Source organism: Nannospalax galili, unplaced genomic scaffold (genome assembly GCF_000622305.1).
Source record: "Nannospalax galili isolate Female #2095 unplaced genomic scaffold, S.galili_v1.0 scaffold28, whole genome shotgun sequence".
Taxonomy (NCBI): domain Eukaryota; kingdom Metazoa; phylum Chordata; class Mammalia; order Rodentia; family Spalacidae; genus Nannospalax; species Nannospalax galili.
Window position 1 is genome coordinate 2,865,023 of NW_008359594.1, and position 18,607 is coordinate 2,883,629.

Below are 18,607 nucleotides of genomic sequence, written 5' to 3' on the forward strand. Positions count from 1 at the left end.
GTCTGTTTAAGCTGTTAATCTCTTCTTGGTTTAGTTTTGGTGGTTCCCATTCTTTTAGGTACCCATCCATTTCTTTTAGGTTTTAGCATATAGGGTTTTAAAGTATTCCCTTATAATGTTCTGGATCTCTTTGGTGTCTGTTGTGATGTTTCCCCTTTCACCTCCGATGTTGTTGATTTGGAGGTTATCTTTCTTTCTTTTGGTTAACTGGGATAGTGGTCTATCAATCTTGTTTATCTTTTCAAAGAACCAGCTCTTAGATGCATTGATTTTTTGTATTGTTTTGTTTCTATTTCATTAATTTCTGCTATGATTTTTGTTATTTCTTCTCTTCTGCTGGTGTTGGCTTTATTTTTTTCTTGTCTTTTCAGAGTGTTGAGTTGCACTAAGTCATTTATTTGTGCTATTTCTGACTTTTTAAAAAAGATTTTTTGATATAGGCACTTAGGGCTATAAACTTCCCTCTAAGGACAGCTTTCAATGTGTCCCAGAGGTTTTTGTTGTGTTGTACTGTCCTTCTTGTTTAGTTCCAGGAATACTTTTAGTTCTTTCTTAATTTCTCTTTTGACCCATTCATCATTCAGGAGTGTGTTGTTTAGTCTCCATGTATTCATGTGGTTACTAAGGTTTCTTCCGGTGTTGATTTTAAGCTTTATTGCATTGTGGTATGATAGGATGCATGGAATTATTTCAATCATTTTGTATTTGTTGAGGTTTGTTTTGTGCCCTAGTACATGGTTGATTTTGGAGAAGGTTCCATGGGGCGCTGAATAAAAAGTATATTCTTTGGTGCTTGGGTGGAATATTTGGTAGATGTCTGTTAGGGCCATTAGATACAAGGTATTGATTAATCCACGTCTCTCTGCTAATTCTCTGTCCTTTTGACCTATCTAATGGCGACAATGGGGTATTAAAGTCTCCTCCTATTAATGATTTGGGATTAGTCTGGTTCTTAAAGTCCTGTAGTACTGTTTTTATGAAGTTGGGTGCACAAGAGTTTCGTGAATATATGTTCATGACTGTAATATCTTCTTGGTTTATTCCCTTCATGAGAATGAAGTGGCCATCTTTGTCTCTTCTGATTAGTTTTAAAGTCTACTTTATCAAATATTAGAATTGCAATGCCTGCTTTTTTCTTAGTGCCATTTGCTTGGTATATTTTTTCCATCCTTTTACCTTAAGGTAGTGCCTGTCCTTGAAAGTGAGATGAGTTTCTTGCAGACAACAAAAAGATGGGTTTTGTTTCTTAATCCATTGACATTTAAAGTTATTAATGAAAGATGTGTATTGAATCCTGTCATTTTTATTTCTGTTCACATTCTTGATATATCTGTGCATTTCCACAGTTATGCCTTCATTGAATTCCTTTCCATCACTCCTTGTGGACAGTCGTTCCTTTCTTCAGCTCTTTGTATTGCTTCAAGAACTCTCTGAAGGGCTGGTTTTGTGGACATGAATTCTTTTAGCCAATTTATGTTGTGGAAGATTCTTCTTTCCCCTTCAACTATGATAGACATTTTGTCTGAGTAAAGTAATACGAGTTGGCCTCTGGGGCCATTTAGAACTGGGAATACTTTGGTCCAGGCTCTTCTGGCTTTCATAGTTTGCACTGAAAAGTCAGCTGTAATTCTGATGGATTTTCCTTATATGTGACTTGTTTTTCTTTTGCAGGTTTCAGTATTCTCTCTTTGCTCTGTCCGTTTAGTGTTTTTACTATCATGTGCCATGGAGAGTTTCTTTTCTTTTTTTAAAAAATATTTTATTTATTTATTTTTTATGGGTATGAGTGTATTGCCTACATGTATGTGAGTACACCCATGTCATGCAATGCCGCAGAGGTCAGAAGAGGGCTTCCTATTCCCCTGGAACTGGAGTTAAGGACAGCTCGTAGCCACCATGAGGGTGCTGGGAAACGAACCCAGGTCCTCTGCAAGAGCAGTCAGTGCTCTTAACCACTGAACCACCTCTCCAGCCTGAAAGTTTCTTTTCTGGTCCTGTCTGCTTGATGTTCTATATGCTTCTTTTATTTGTATGAGCATATTGTTCTTTAACTTTGGAAATTTTCTTCTACAATTCTGTTGAGGATCTGGTCCATGCCAGAATCTTGGGATTCATCTCCTTCCTGTATGCCTATGATTTGTAAGTTTGGCCTTTTTATGGGGTCACACAACTCCTGTAAATTTCATTCTTGTGCTTTCTTAAATTTTTGATAATCTTTGCTTGAGTGGTCTAGTTTGTCCACTTTATCTTCCAATCTTGATATTCTGTTTTCCATTTCATTCATCCTATTGGTGAGACTTTCTCCTGTCGTTTCTAAGTGGCTTACTGAGTGTTTCACTTCCTTCTTCAATTCAGCCCGAGTATTCTTCAATATTTCTAACCCTTTTCTGAATTTATTCAGAAGTTTATCCCTAGCTTCCTTCAGTTCTTTGATTTCTTTGTTTGTGTGTTCTTTAAATTCACTGAAATCTTTTATCATGTTTATAATTGTTCTTTTGATTATTTAGGTTTTTCATGTTATGTTTTTGACATGTGGATTTCTTTTGTAGTTTCAAGCCTTCCTTTGTTGAGTTTAGGTCTGCTTCTTTTTGTAAACTTTATATGCCTTTGTAGTTTACTTGTTGGGCATGAAAAGCTTGTTGGTCTAGGCTTCAGGTTCTCTCTTTTGATTTTATATTGGAGGGGCCACATTGCTTTCATCTGATGCTCAGGAGTTCCCAGAGAGGCCCAAGTCAAGTGAGGATCAGATGCTCTCAGACTTTCTCCTAAGGTCTGGATCCCTCCAGGAAAGATGCTGGCTTCAGGAATTTGAGGGCTGGCCTGGCCTGGGAATAAGGCCCAGGAAAGATGCTGGTCCCAGGAAGCTGGTGGTTGTGCCACCCAGGAATGCAAAGGGAGGTGTGGATGGTCTCCTGGGGACTAAAGGGAGGAATTGGGTTGGTCTGGTTGCAAAGGATCAGGATGCAGTGGTGAGTCTGGGCCAAGAGGTCAATCCAGAGGTCTGGGGTGCCAAGACAAGAAATGTGTCAGTGCCCAGGCTAGTAGGAGAGATGGGGTGGGGGAGCTGGGAGGGTGAATGAGGCTGGGGGTGTCAAGGCACAGTGGGTGCTGCCAAACTTTTGGGAAAGATGCTCCCAAGAATATGATTTCTCTTTCTATTCATGCAAGTCTACTTTTATACCCTTACAGGCATTTTAGTGTTTTCTTTTTATAGATGTCTTCACATTTCTTCAGTTTGCTCTTCAGTCTTTTACGTTTTTATTACTATTCTTAAGTAATGCTTATGTTTTCTAATTATTTCCAAGAAAAACTATTAATTTTATATCCTGGATATCGCATTAAATAACCTCAGGTAAATGATCCTCTTTAGAACTTAGTTTTCATAATTCATAGAGGGTTTCTTTGTTTATTTGTTTGAGACAGGGTCTCACGTGGTAGCCCTAGCTGGCCTAGAACTCACTATGTAGATCAGGCTGACCTCAAAACTCAGAGAGATTCACCTGCTTCTGCCTCCTGAGTGTTGCGATTAAAGATGTGCACCACCATACCTGACAACTCAGTTTTGAAGAAAGACAACTCAGATAGTGTCTGGTGTAAGAAAAAAGTTCAGCAAAATTTACCTCTTACAAATATTATTATACTAATTTACCAATCTGCCACCTTACTTGTTAAGGTTCAGATAGCCCTGCCCCCTCACCAACAGTCTCAAGGACTTTTCATGCTTCTGAGAAAAGGGAACCAAGCTGATAAGCACCTTTGTCTTTGAAGTCAAGAGCAGCAGACTTTTCTCCACTGTTTGGCCAACACAGCACGCTTCCCCTTTGATCTCTAAAGAGGACAGGTTTTAACAGTCCAGCTCTCCCACTTCTACCCCCCTCCCAGCACAACTTTAAAAAAAATACATCTTCCTGCCTTCTGCAAGAAGCAGAAACCTCCCTTTTTAAAAGACCCCAGCTCAAGACCAAGGAAGGCATTTTCCCTGCCTGGAAGGGAATCTGTCCCATGTGTTCCTTTGCTAATAAACCCTGCTTTCTCCTGATCAATCCTATTTGTCATATGGCTACTTTTTTTATCTATCATTACTGATTGATTTATAATGTTTCTTCTAGTTTTATCCTTCTCTGCTCTTTGAGAAATCTATCCATAAATTTGTTACTACCTTTAATAGTGCATATTTCTTTTAGCACTGCAACAGACAAAAATGTTTCTGAAAGAAATTAAGCAGTTACTGATGGGGATCCCATTTCTGACAGACAGAGCACATATATTATAATGTAAATAGTGGCTATATTTACAATCTGTAGTATATCTATACTACATTGTATAGTATACATCTATCAATTTGTGACATCTAAATCACTTTTTTACATTTTTTTTTTTTTTGGTCTTTTTGAGACAGGGTCTCCCTGTAGCCCCAGCTGTCCTGGAACTATGTAGACCAGGCTGGCCTTGAACTCACAGAGATCCACCTGCCTGTGCCTCCTGAGTGCTGGGATTAAAGGCGTGTGCCACCACGCCCAGCACTTTTTTACTTTTTTAAGTAATAAAACAATGGTGAAATAGTCATCTTTGTACATAAATGTCAGGCACATTTTTCATTGCGTCACTAAGCAGACTGAGGAAAACTTCCTTTGTTGCAAATAAACACTGTTTTTCTACAAGGATGCAGCAATTTGCAGTCCAATCAACATGGCATATGTGTCCTTTTCTCATTGCACTCCGTCACTATTTTTGAAAGAAGCAAAATAATAATTTGTTTCTATACTTCATTATAGTTTAGTTGCACATATGCTCTTATGCTGGAGTTTAAAATCTTTACTCTCACATAAAATCTATAACCTCATCTAAAATTTCACTAGAACTAGAGAGTTCTAATTCTTCATAAGGATTGGTCCTGGGAACATCAGCATAGACTTCTTTGATAGAACTTGATCTGGTAGAAAAGGTTGCTAAACCTCTATACTATTGACATTCTAGATGAGATAATTCTTTGCTGTGGGGGATGCCATGTACACTAAATGATATTTAGCAGAATCCCTGTCCTTTATTCATTTAATGCTAGTAGCACCTTCTCCATGCGTTGTGCTAATGAGGACTGTGGCCAGATTTGACTAAATGTTCCCTATCAAAAGTACTTTCCAATTGGTTATCACTGTCTTAAGACTACCACAGTTGAAAAAGCTGAGTGGCACACATCTTTATTCCTGGCCCTTGGGAGGCAGAGGCAGGCGGATCTTTGTGAGATGGAGGCTATCCTGGTCTACATATAGAGGTCCACATCAGCTGGGGCTATAGGGAGACCCTATCTGAAAAATTAAAATGAAACAAAACAAAACAAAATGGAGTACCATAGTTGGATACCTCCCAGCTCAATATCACTGTCTTAAGAGCACCACATCTGGATAACTCCAAATTGAATAGTTAATGATACCACTGTCCTATGGAACAGAAACAAAGTTTCTGATACTCTGGGCATTCTTATTGTTTCTCTGAACCTCCATCCCTACTTCTACCACACAGCTGTTTGCCCTTTTCCAATGCTGAACATGCTGACCTTTTCAGACCTAGCTAAAAAATGCCTGACTTTTTCCTCTTCCTCATCCTCATCTCTCTCCTCCTGGTATCTGCAGAGATTTAGAGCTTGACTGTCCTGTTTTTGTTTTTTTTTTCTCCCAAACACTAATAAGATTGTCCTCAAACTTTCTTCTGGGTCTATTCCTCAATACTTTCAGTAAGAAAACTAAAAACTGAAAAGGGAACCCTGATTTTTCTAGTTAAAGTACGGCAGTGCAGACATATTTCATTTAAAGGTAGAGCACAAAGAGAAACATAACTTAAAAATGAAATACTCACTTTGCCTTGTAAGGTGAGTCTGAGCCAGAACTTTTTGTTTCCATTAAACACTCATATTCCTTAGCCCTAAAGAAAAAAAAAGTTTTATCATGGTTAGTTATTTGTAGCCAATTTTATAGCAATTCAAGCTTCAGCTCAATCTTCCTTCTTCTGGTATATCATGCTGGTAATGCAACTAATTTTGTTTCATATTTAAGTATCTTCTTTAAAAATTACTACAAATACTACCATGAAAAACTAAAAGACAAATATTTCCTCATAAGAAATAGAACAGATTCATTTCTGAGCTTATAGACTTGATAGACCTGATTGATAAACAAAAGAATGGTGGTGATTAAATCCACAAGTCTATAAACTTCCTACAAAGTAGTTGAGGTGTCTGACTTTTTATGTACTACAAGTACATAATCTAAAATAAATACAGGCAAACAACTTTCAGTTAACTTCAGAGATAAAAGACTATGAAAACAACTTGATCAGACCTTCAAAGCCTTTGTTTTGTTTTTTGCTGCCCACATACCAAAGATCCATTAAAATCCATAATACTACTTCTTTCCACTGCCTACCTAGGCTCTGGCTTACCCAGAGCTGTAGGTGACAGTCATCAACAGGTCATGAACTGAAGACAGATCGTACTATAGCAATTCATTAATATTGAGTTAATATGCCTACTTCTACTTTTTTGGAGAATAAAAGAGGAAAATGCTAATTTAAATGCTAAGTAAAGGCTAGGGAAATGGGTTGATTGGTAAAGGACTTCTCATGTAAGGATGATGACCTGAGTTCTATCCCCCAGACCACATGTAAAGCCAGGTATGTATGCATGCACAATCCCAGCACTCCTACAGGGAGATGGAAGGTCGAGAAAGGAGAATTCTAAGAAATTACAGAACAGATATCTTAGTGTACAGACTGGTAAACAAGAAGAGACCTTGTCTTATACAAGGTGGAAGGCAAGAACCAACACCCCAGTTTGCCCTCTGACCTCCATGTTTACTTCCGCAAGCACGTGTGCGCACACACGCACACACACAAAAAAACCCATATACAAACATATAAAGATAAAATATTAGTCCTTATCTATTATAGCAATTTTTTGTTGAGTCTATGCTCCATGATACTGATATAGCTACTTCACCAATATTACTTTCCTTGTGGCACACTTCATAGAACATATTTCTGCCCTTCTATGTTAAAATATAGTTATGTATTTATATTTGAAGTGACTCTCTGGTAGATATCAAATATATTTATAATTTTTTCAAAATCCTTTCTGAAAACATGTGCCTTTCACTGAAGAGCTTAATGTAATTGTACTTTGTATAATTATTTTAAGGAAAGATTTACTTCTGCTATTTTGCTGTCATTTCCTATGTGTTAATCACTTTTGTCCCTCAGTACCTGCATTATTGTCTTTATGATTGTTAAATTAATATTTTTCTCCTCTTTTTTGCATGTATATACTGTGTGCTGTGCATGCATATGCATATGTGTTTACATGTATGGGTGTACAAGTGTGTGCAGGTATGTGCATATTCACGTAGATGCCAGAGGTTGGTATTAGATGTCTTTTTCAATCAATCTCCATCTTCTATATTGAGTCATGGTCTCTCACTCAAACCTCAGAGCTCACCAATTCAGCCAGTCCAAGTAACTCGCTTGCTCTGAGGAACTCCTGTTCTCACTTCCCACACACTGGGATTACAGGTGGGAAAGTAACCAAGACAAACTATATTGTTGAGAAAAATAACAACAGTGTAGGCAATTTCAGTGCAGAGCAATGGCTATACTAATGGCCAATCTGGGCTGAGAAACACCTAGGAGGGTCTGTTAAATCACACCTTTGTGTTGTCTATGATGGTGTCTCCAGAGAGGATTTTTCTGAGGGAAAATGATCTTTCCTTAATATGCACCATTTCATCTCACATGCTGGGTACCAGGATGGAATAAGAGAAGAAAGTCAATAGCACAGGCATTCCCTTTGTTCCCTGGATACCATAAGTAAGTTTCTGCCAAACCCTCCCTGCTGTTATAGAGAAATCTCTGAAACTGTTAGCCAGAACAAGTAATTATTCCCCTTACATTGTTTTCATCAGGAATGTTGTCACAGTAATGTACAATGGACCAACCCACACAGACATATCCTTTCTGAATATTTTCTGTCCACATTTGGTAGAATCCATGGTTAAGCGTGGATATAGTGACAGTGAACCACCTACACAAATCACAGTGTGTGCATCATCATAGGTTCTGAATTATTGTTTTACATAACTGTCTTTAAAACCAAATATTAAAAAGAGAAGGTAAAAAACAAAAATACAATAATGCTGAATTTTATAATCTATGTAGTTACCTTTATAATGTTGTTTTTGTTTGTTTTGCTTTTCTTTTTACATAAATTCAAGCTACTGCCTAGTTCACTTTCATTGCAGTCTGAAGGACTCCCTGGAGACTATCTTAAAAGGTAAGTCTGCTAAAAACAAACTCAGTTCTTATTTGGAAGAAAATATTTCTCTTCCATTTATGGAGGTCAGTTTTGCCAGAGACAGAATTCTTGATTTACAGATTTCTCTTTTAATTAAAATTTTTTAAAATTTATTTTTATTTTACGTGTAGGACTAGTATGCCTGCATGTATGTAACTGTACCCACGTCATACAATGCCCATGGAGGTCAGAAGAGGGTGTTAGAGCCCCTAGAATTGGAGTTATAGAGGGCTGCTAGCCACCATATGTGTGTTGGAATTCGAATCCAGGTCTTCTGTAAAAGCAGCTAGTCAGTGCCCTTAACTGTGAGTCATCTCGCTAGCTCCAGACTCACAGATTTTTAAAAAAATCTTTCAGAAAATTTCATCTCATTTTCAAAAGGCATCCATATTTTCTGATGAGAAATCACCTATTTATCATAACAAGCACTCTGGATGAAATGGTTTTGATTTTTGTTTTTGGTCTTTTTGAGACAGGATCTCCCTGTAGATCCAGCTAGCCTGGAACTCACTATGTAGACCAGGCTAGCCTTGAACTCAGAGTTCCTGCCTCTACCTCCAGCACACCATGCCCAGTTGAAATGGGTGAAATGTGTTCTTTTTGTCTTAAGGACTCTCTGTCATTCAACAGTTCGTGTTATGATGTGGATCTTTTGTTTTCTCTCACTTGAGTTTCCTAAGCTTACTAGAGGTACAGATTTGTTTCATTTCATTTGAAAAAAAATTAGTATTATCTCTTCATACACCCTTTCTTGCTCTGCCTTTATTCACTACTCTCTTCTGGGACTCCCTTTATGCACATATTTGTACTTGACTGAAGTCTCACAGAGCTTTCAGGCTGTGCTCATTTTTCCTCACTATCTTTTTATGAAAAGTTTCTCAGAATGGATAATCTCCATCTCTAGACATTCTCTTAAAGATTTTAGTTATCATTTTCCTAATTCTTTTTCCTTTCCACAGGAAACATTGATTAATTTGACTTTAAAAGTTTTCAAAAACTTCCCCAGGACTTCAGTCCTGGAAGAATTCTGAGCTAGGGAAACCATTAGGAAAAATTCTTCAGAGAGTAATCAAAGAGCAAACACCTACAATTCTTTGAGATTAAAGTGTGTCTGTTCATTCTAGTCAAGCTACGTCATGACTAATGGGCTGCACATCTTTCCATGAAATTTTCCCATTTGGAGAAATGCTTATTCAGCTTGTCTGCTGATTTATTATTGGGTTATCTTTTTATTATTGCGCTCTAAGTATTCTTTATATACTCTACATATAAGTGTGCACATATCTACATGCACACACAGAGTTATGTAGAAAATATATAGACAAATTCTAGATTGAGAGAAAGTTCTCAATCTATGTATCTGCTATAGAATTTATAGCCAGAATATATAAACTGAAAAATTAAAATGGTGACACACTTTTAAAAATGGAGGAAGGCATTCAATATGTACTTCATAAAGGAAACTACTGGGTGAATTAAAAAGCATACAAAAAGATGCTCAACAGAGATGATTAATTATACCAAATTGAAACTGGAACATCAATGAGACACATTTCAGCTAGAATTAGGCTACATACTTAAAACTAACAAATCCAAATACCGAGAAATTGTGGACTAATTGGAACTTCCGAAGACTGGAGATGGAAGAAGAAAATGGTGCAACCACCATACAAGAGTTTGGCACTTATACTTCCAATTATTCACCCAAGAGAAATGAAAACAGAGGTTCAGCCAAAGACTGAATTTGGCAGGACTGTTATTTATAAATGCCCTAAACTAAAAACCCAAATGACTATTAAAGATGAATGGACAAAAAATTTCCGTGTTATGGACATCATTGGTATAATGGGAACAAATTATACAGACCTCAAACCCAGCTGTATCTCAGAAAAAGTACACTTTGCAAAAGACAGCTGCAAGAGAATATGATTTTGTATGTATGAATTTCTAGAATAATAAAAAAGGCAATCCATAATTATAGAAAGCATATAAGTGACTGTCAAGGGCCAGAGGTAGTGAGAAACACTGCAAAGACACAGAAAGGGTCAGACATGGTAGGGCATTATCTATAAAACTAACACTCAAGAGTCAGAGGCAGGAAAACTGGTGCAAGATAAAGGCAAGCCAGGGCCACATAAAGAGATCTTGTCAATAATAATAATAGTAATAATAATAATAATAACAATAGCAACAACAATAATAAAAGGTAGGAAAGATTTATGGACAACTCAGTATTAGAGTATTTGTGCTTGTTATGCACAAGGCTCTGGGGAAGGGAAGAAGAAGGGAAAGGGAAAAGGAAAAAGAAAGAGGAAAGGAAAGGAGTGAGGGAAGGGAAGGGAGGAGGGGGGAGGGGAGGGAAGGGGAAGAAAGGGGGCAGAAATACAAAGAAACTGCAGGACAATAAAAATGGTCTAAATGATGTACTACATATATATGTAGTATAATAATGTAGTATATATATGACATGGGTATCTAGGTTTGTCAAAACTCAATAAATTAAAATCTCCATTAAATTATATTTTAATTTAAAAAGTCAATACAGGTATTCATGCATAAAACAGATATATATGCCAAAACATTAGAAACAGCAAAACATAGGTATTTTAATAATTATTTGCATTTTCAGGATTTCCTTTAGTAAATATTACTTATATAAAAGCTAATCAAGTTCTCAAGGAAAGCCTTGTTTACAAGGAGAGATATGAACAAAGTCCTGAAGAAGGTGAGGACAGTGTTGGATATATGAGAGAAGAGTCTTTAGGAAGAAGACATCTGACTGTCAGAACCTGCGGTTCTGCAAAATAAAATGCATTGATTTATATTTCAGCAGGCTCACCCTGGATGTAGTGTTTGGACTAGATGGCACAAACAAGAGACCAACCGAAAGACCACCACAAAATTCCAGTGAGTGATGATGGAAGCACGTGGGGGTGGGGCGAGCAGTGAAGTTACAGAGAAGAGAGACTCTGCAAATATGTTGAAGCAACTACCATTATTTGCAGTAAGAATGAATGTGAGGTATGTGGAAAGAGGGATAGTCCAGGACAACTCAAAAGGTTTGAGCGTAGCCAGCGACAGCAGAGTGCTTGTTCATTGATACTGGAAAGATGATGGGATGAAGTCTGGGTTTATGGGAAAGGAGAGAGGAGTTTGTTTTGGACACAATAAATTACAGTTAAACTGAAGGTGTAAAATAGTAATTAGCTATTACAGGGCATAAAAAGCAGAGAATTGGGTGAGCTCACCAAGGGATGTATATAAAAAAAGAAAAAAACAAAACAAAGCAGCAGCTCCTGAGTATCCAAATGTCAAGAGTCAGCAAATTGCAAGCAGAAACTAGAAATGAAGTCAGTAGTACCCTGAAGTCAGCTATGAAACTATTCTCAGAAACATGGAGTGACTTCAAATACTCAGTTCAAGAAAGCCTTTTCTATTCTTTGCAAAAATGAGCTCTCTGAAGTTATGTGATTTGGAAAGATGAAACAGACTACCTGACAGCTCACAATCTGGACATGAAAACTACAGACAATTACTTCACTCATCATTATTCTTGTCCCATATTTTTGCAATTCAACTGAAAAGTTTCTCCATCTTTGAGACATTTAGGAATAAAAATACAAGAATAGGTTAGGAATACTTTCTCTCTCAAATTGTAAAGGTATCAACTAAGGAAGAACTCTATTTGTGTCCTCAGTGACCCATCAGTCACCATATGACATTTAAAGCTTGTGAGGTAATGTAATACACAGCTACCTGATCTTCAGATGTCACTTCAGAGGCTGATGATAAACTACAGGTCTAATAACTCACTTTCCATTGTAAGATATTTCTTGAACTTTTTCTGTAGTGACAGGCAACCAAATTAATTAAACCCAGTCATGGGGTTTGACACCACAGCCAGCAGACTCCTATTTGTTGATTGCTATTGATTTTCCTTGATACTTCATTTAAAAATCAATATCTGGAAAGAAAAATAGGCTTGGTTTACAAATATTTAAATCTACCATTGTATGCTGGAGGAGGCACAAGTTTGGCACGGCCTTGGCATCTAATTATAGGAAGAGCTCTTAACAGGTGAAAGCAAGGGCTTTGGATCAATACCCAGTTTTCTTTCTCAATCAAAGAAAGTGGCTATAAATTAGGCTCATCAGTGTACTTCCACGGCTTTCTTGAAGCAAATAACTTTAAACAGTTTTTTTCCTCCATTAAATTAAATGATCATTAAATTAAATGATCCATCTCTAGGAGTTTTTGTTTTGTTTATAAGGACTTTTCTGTTACCTGGAGTTCATTCGGGCTTTTATCTTTTTAGCTTTTTTCTTATTTTTCTGCCTTTCTTCTCCATCTTTCACAGGCTCTGGTTGAGCTGCACTTTCAATCACAATATCAACAACATACTTCTTCAAGGACAGATGTTCCTGCAAGATAAGCAATGAAATAATGATGGCAATGATGTTTTAAAATCAGATCACTACAGAATAGTAAGAATAACAGATTATTACAGAAGCTAAAAGTAATCCCTGTGCAAAATGGTTCCACAGTTTTCTGAAAAATATTGAAGAAACTGCTTTAGTTGAGGTTTTAACTGATTCATCAAACCTTTGGTGAATATCAACTGTGTTGAATGCTAAGGACACTATCATGATGCATGAACCTAATTCCCAATCATAATATACAAGTATAAAAGGAAAGGTACAATATATACACAAAACTATAATACCACACATGTAACTAATTAGACATTTGATGTGCTGTAGGAGACAAAAGGGAAAAACAAGATAGTTGTTCACTGGGGGTGATAAAGGAAGACTTCAACAAAGAAGCGCAGCATGTGCTTGGGCTTTGAGGATACATAGAATCTGAACACACAAATATTGGATTTGTGTGTGTCTATCTGGGTTAAAAGAAGGAAAAAGGGAAGGAGAGAAAGGAAGGTCATCTCAGAACACACACCAGAAATGAAAAAGTGAAAGCCAGTACTGGAGATAGCTTTAGTTTCATTGGAGCACATAGAATTTGCTCCATTTCCCTTCTCATCCTTCCTAGATCTTATGGCCTATGACCACAACCTCTCCATTTCACATACTCAATTCCTTTGCTGCCCTCTTCTTCATATTTATGTGGCAAAATTTCAACTCTTTATCTAGCCCTCCATCTATTGTATGCCTGTATCTATAGCAGATTAATGTGCCAATAGTTACAAACCACTTTCACTTTTTTTTATAACATTATACCTCAAGTACCAATGCCAGGCACTCAATTCAAACTTACACTAATTTATCAACATACCATCCTAGAAATTATTTTTAGGCCCATGCTTCAAATCTCCAACACTTCTTTTTCCTACTCCATCTTCTGTTTCCTTAGTAAAAGAAGTCCAAGCTTCTTTTACTGAGGAAAGCAGCATTATTTAGAAGAGAACTTCCACATGTCGCTACGGCCAAATTAACCAGCCAATCTGTATTTGTGCTTTGTCCCATCTCCTGCTGTATTATGTAAACATTCATGTTCCTATCAGGGTTAAGGCCTCCAAATGTATACTGATCTCATTCCTTCTCCTCACTTATACTTCTATCTCTCTGATTCTTGGCACCATAATTTTTCTCTTTCCACTTAAGTCACTTAAGTTCTTTCTACCTAAATCATCTCAAAAGAATCCTTGTTTGCATGGCCTCCTACAGCTGCTACCCTATTACAGAATGTGCTGGAAGTGTATCCTCTTTGTCTTTATTTGGTTGTTTGTGTTTTTTTGAGATGGTGTCACTTTGTAGCCTCAGCTGGCCTGGACCTTGCCATGTAGACCAGGCTGTCCTCAAATTCACAGAGATCCACCTGTCTCTGCCTTCCAAGTGCTGGGATTAAAGGTGTTCACCATGTCTGGCTATCTTTACTTCTTTAACAGGGGAGGGTAATACAGAAAGAGAGAGAAGGAGGAGACACAAATAACAGCAAGGCTGACTTTAAAAAAAAAAAAAGGACAATACAGTATTTATAAATATATTTAATAATACATACACAGTTCAAATGAGTTAGGATACACAGGGGATGATGCCAACAACCCCCCTGTCCCCCACTCAAGAACCACAGACTATCTAGCAAAAAACCCCAGTGCCAGGAATAGAAATTCTTCCTTCGAATTGTTGGTCGAAGACACTCCACAAACAATATAGGCTATGGATATTGTGCTGGTTTGCCCCTCAGAAGTTGATGGTAAGAAGCCATTGTTAAAGAAACAAGCACTTTGGACACAGGACTTGGAGAAATTGGACTGGAACTGACCTGGAAGCCTCCTTCCTGAGGACCAGCTCTCATAGTATTGGGAGGTGCTACCAAGGGAGAAAAGCAAACAATAGTCCTACCCAGTAATAAACCTACATACTACATCAGTGACTGTCCTGGAAAGATATCCCTATTGGTGGAGGGATGCTCTTGGAAGTTCTTGTCAAGAAACTCCAGTGGATTCTGATATGAACATTTGAAATTTGCCCTGTTTTGACTTTTTTTTTTGGTTCCCTGTCTAGAATTTGTAATACTAACTACTCTTGCCTTTACTTTTCCTTCACATTTCCTAGGCACCAGTCAAGGATTTTCTTTTCTCCCTACAGTTAAAAGTTTTGCAATTTGGGAGTCTTTTAGATAGACCTACTGAAGGGGTACCCAAATTGCCTCACCCTGCTTCCCTGTTCAGCATGGAAGAGGCCAGAGTAGTCTGTGTCCCGATTCCCTATTGGCAATTTGGGTAACCTCTTCAGGGGATGGCATGATAAGAATAGGAGGTAGGAATTGGCTAGGCAGTTAGGGTAAAAAGACCCCAAAGAAAAGTAGCCAGTTTCTTGGCTAAAAATCAAAATGTCCTTGGTCCTCTTAGCAACATACTCTGTTCCAAAGGCCAAAAATGTCAAAAGTATTTGTGAGCCCTTATCTAATCCTTAAAAGATTTTAGGGTTACCTCTTCAGAGAGGGAAATGTTAGAGTAGCCCATAAAAAAAGGAGTACATGAAGTTGTTCAGGAAAAAATGACGGGGACATATGGGAAGAATTGGAGGAGGGAGTGGGCGTGAATTTAATCAAAACACCTTATATGCATGTATGAAATTCTCAATATTTTTTTTTAAAGTTAAAAAATAAAAATTTAAAAAATAATTAAAAAATCACTTTGGTGACTGGAGTGATGAAGAAAAAAAGATATCCCTATTGGTGCAACAGGGGCACTTTTATCTTAGATGAAATCAACAACTGTCTAGTTGGACTTAAGATCCACTCAGTAGGAGGGAATTCATGCCTGGCACTATAAACCTACCAAATACCCATCCCTGGAGAGATCACAGATGAAAGCTACTCACTGCCATCTTCCTAAACTAATATTATTTCTAACTGTATTCTAAATACTTATCCTTAAATCCATAGCTCTCACCCTGAACAAAAGAAGCTTCTTTTTGCAACAGATGTAGACAATTATAGAAAGCCAAATTAGTCAAAATGCAGAGAGTATGTGACCATGGAGTGGCCAACCCCAATTGATATAACTAAAATGCAACCCCTAAACCTATGGCTAAAGGAACATCATAGAAAAGGGGGCAGAAAGACTGTAAGAGCCAGAGGACCAGGACACCTGCTGCTAGATAGTGTCTTCTAGATATGACAGGGAAGTTTCACCCACAAAATCTCAACAATATGGTTGCCGAAAAAAGACGTGCATAATGACAACACCAGTTGACATGCCAATACGGATGGGGAAATTTCATAAGGTATTACCCCTAGATAAAGAGGTCAGGAAATAGAGAGGGAGCAGGGGGAACATGGGAGGAGTTGGTGGGGGAAGAGAGAGAGGTGGAAATGATGTAAATATAGAACTCAGGTATGAAATTCTCAAAACAAATCTTTCAGGATTCAACCTGTGTACTACACTACATATATATGTATGTATATATATATACACACACATATATATGTGTGTATATATATGTATATATATGTACAATTTAGATATAAGCATATAAAGGGCAGTGTGTAAGTAGATCAAAATGTTAACAGAGGGCATTACTTTTTCTATTTTCATAATTTTCTACAGTGAATCTTAATACACTCATAATGATAACATTAATTAAAGAAATTAAAAGAAAACCAAGCTCTGAAAAGAAAGTCAATTTAGGTAAAGTTATAGTCACTGAAGGACTACTCTGTAGGAGACTAAACACGACTGAATACAAACACACTCATTTTTTGTATCTACTCAGAATTCTAATGATTGTGGCTCAGGCACAAGTAAAGGTATACCACCAGAAAAAGAAACTGTGATTTACTTACTCATCTTCAATGTGCAAATCACTCAGAAGCAAATCTCATCCTAAAAGGTCCCCACATCTCCTTCCTTATGAATACAGTTTTTAAAAGTACAACTTAGTGTTATGAAGTCCTAGCCTCAGAAACGAATCTTAACCATAATCCATAAGGCTAATTCTAAGTAAGAGTCATTATTTTTCATCTGAGGCTATGAAGAGCAAAAACAGCACTGAGTAAAGACTGTACCATCAAGTCTGTGCTTCGTGACTGACTAATTTTTCTAGGCCTCAGTCTCCTAAATAGTAAAGTGAAGAGATCAGACAATAAATTCAGAATACCACTTTCCAAATATTTAAATATGAATATAATAAGTGCAAAAGCTAATTAACGGTAACTATTCTATATACACACAAAGACCAGATTTTTAAGTAACAAGTGAATTCTTTTTAAAAAATATTTATTATTTTTATTTTATGTATGCTTGTATTGACTGCCTGTACATAAGTGTGCCTGTGTTGTGCAATGCCCGCAGAGGACAGACGAGGCTGTCGGATCCCCTGGAACTGGAGTTATGGACAGTTGTTAGTTGCCATGTGCATAATGGGATTCAAACCTGGGTCTTCTGCAAGAACAATTGGTGTTCTTAACCACTGAGACATCTCACCAGTCCCTCAATTCTTTAAAAAACATTGTTGAGGTTGGAGAGATGGGTCAGTGGTTAAGAGCACTGGCTGTTCTTGCAGAAGACTGAGGTTCCAATTCCAGCACCCATATGGCAGCTAACAACTGCCCATAAATCCAGTTCCAGGGGATCTGATGCCCTCTTCTGTCCTCTACAGGCACTGTACAACATGGGTGCACTTACATACATGCAGGCATAAAACTCATAGACATAAAAATAAATAAATAAATAAATAAATAAATAAATAAATAAATAAATAAATAAATAAATATTGTTATGGTTGGGCATGCCTTTAATCCCAGAACTTGGGAAGCAGAGGCAGGTGGATCTCTGTGAGATCAAGTCAGTCTGGGATGGTCTACATAGCAAGTTCCAGGCTAGCTGGGGCTACATAGTAAGACCGTATCTTTAAAAAGTAAAAACAGAAAAAGTTATCATTTAAACTACTAATGCTGTACACAAAGAAACTATTATCTATACATACAACTCATCAAAGTCTGTTCTCTTCCTAGTCTTTTAACTACCTTTAATGGCATACAAGACTTCAGCCTTCTGCCATGATTTATTATATGAAATAAAATAATTGATAGTAAGGTTTATGACCCTGATATTTTATCAGATGCTTCCTAAAGGAAGAGTTGTCATTTTTCCTTATTTTATAAAACAGATACCCCATGGAAACACACACACACACACACACACACACACACACACACACACACAACTACAGAAAAGTTCATGATCTGTGGAAAATAATGTAAAAGTTTTAAAAATAGAATAAGCATAAAAATATAAATGACACTTCCATCTCTTAGCTATTGTGAAAAGAGCAGCAACAAACATGGATGTACAAGTGTCTCTGCGACAGGATGAGTTCTTTGGGTATATGCCAAGGAGTAGTATAACTGGGTCAAATGGTAGGTTCATTTTTAGTTTTTTTAGAGTTCTCCACACTGCTTTCCATAGGGGTTGAACCACTTTGCAGCCCCACCAGCAGTGGATGAGTGTTCCTCTTTCTCCACATCCTAGCCAACATTTGGTATCATTTGTTTTCTTGATCTTAGCCAGTCTGACTGGGGTAAGATGAAATCTTAAAGTGGTTTTAATTTGCATTTCCCTAATTATTAGTCATGTTGAACATCTTTTAAGATGGTCTTAGCCATGTTTTCTTCTTCTTTTGAGAATTCTCTGTTCAGCTGCTTAGTCCATCTTTTAATTGGGTAACTTCCTGTCTTGATTCTCTGTTTTTTGAGTTCATTATATATTCTGGATATATATTCTGAATGTGTTAATAATTTCTA

The 18,607-nt window shown here is 37.2% G+C and overlaps 1 protein-coding gene across 5 annotated transcripts in view; it reads right to left on the reverse strand.

The window, feature by feature from the left end:
• Positions 1-18,607, reverse strand: part of Scaper (S-phase cyclin A associated protein in the ER) — a 477,644-nt gene that overhangs the window by 242,208 nt on the left and 216,829 nt on the right. For all 5 annotated transcript variants that reach the window (XM_029558805.1, XM_008823432.2, XM_017795678.2 and 2 more), the window contains 2 exons: positions 12,623-12,759; positions 5,854-5,919 (listed from right to left, as the gene is read on the reverse strand). In XM_029558805.1, coding sequence (XP_029414665.1) covers positions 5,854-5,919; positions 12,623-12,759 — 203 coding nt within the window. The remainder of the gene's footprint in view (positions 1-5,853; positions 5,920-12,622; positions 12,760-18,607) is intronic.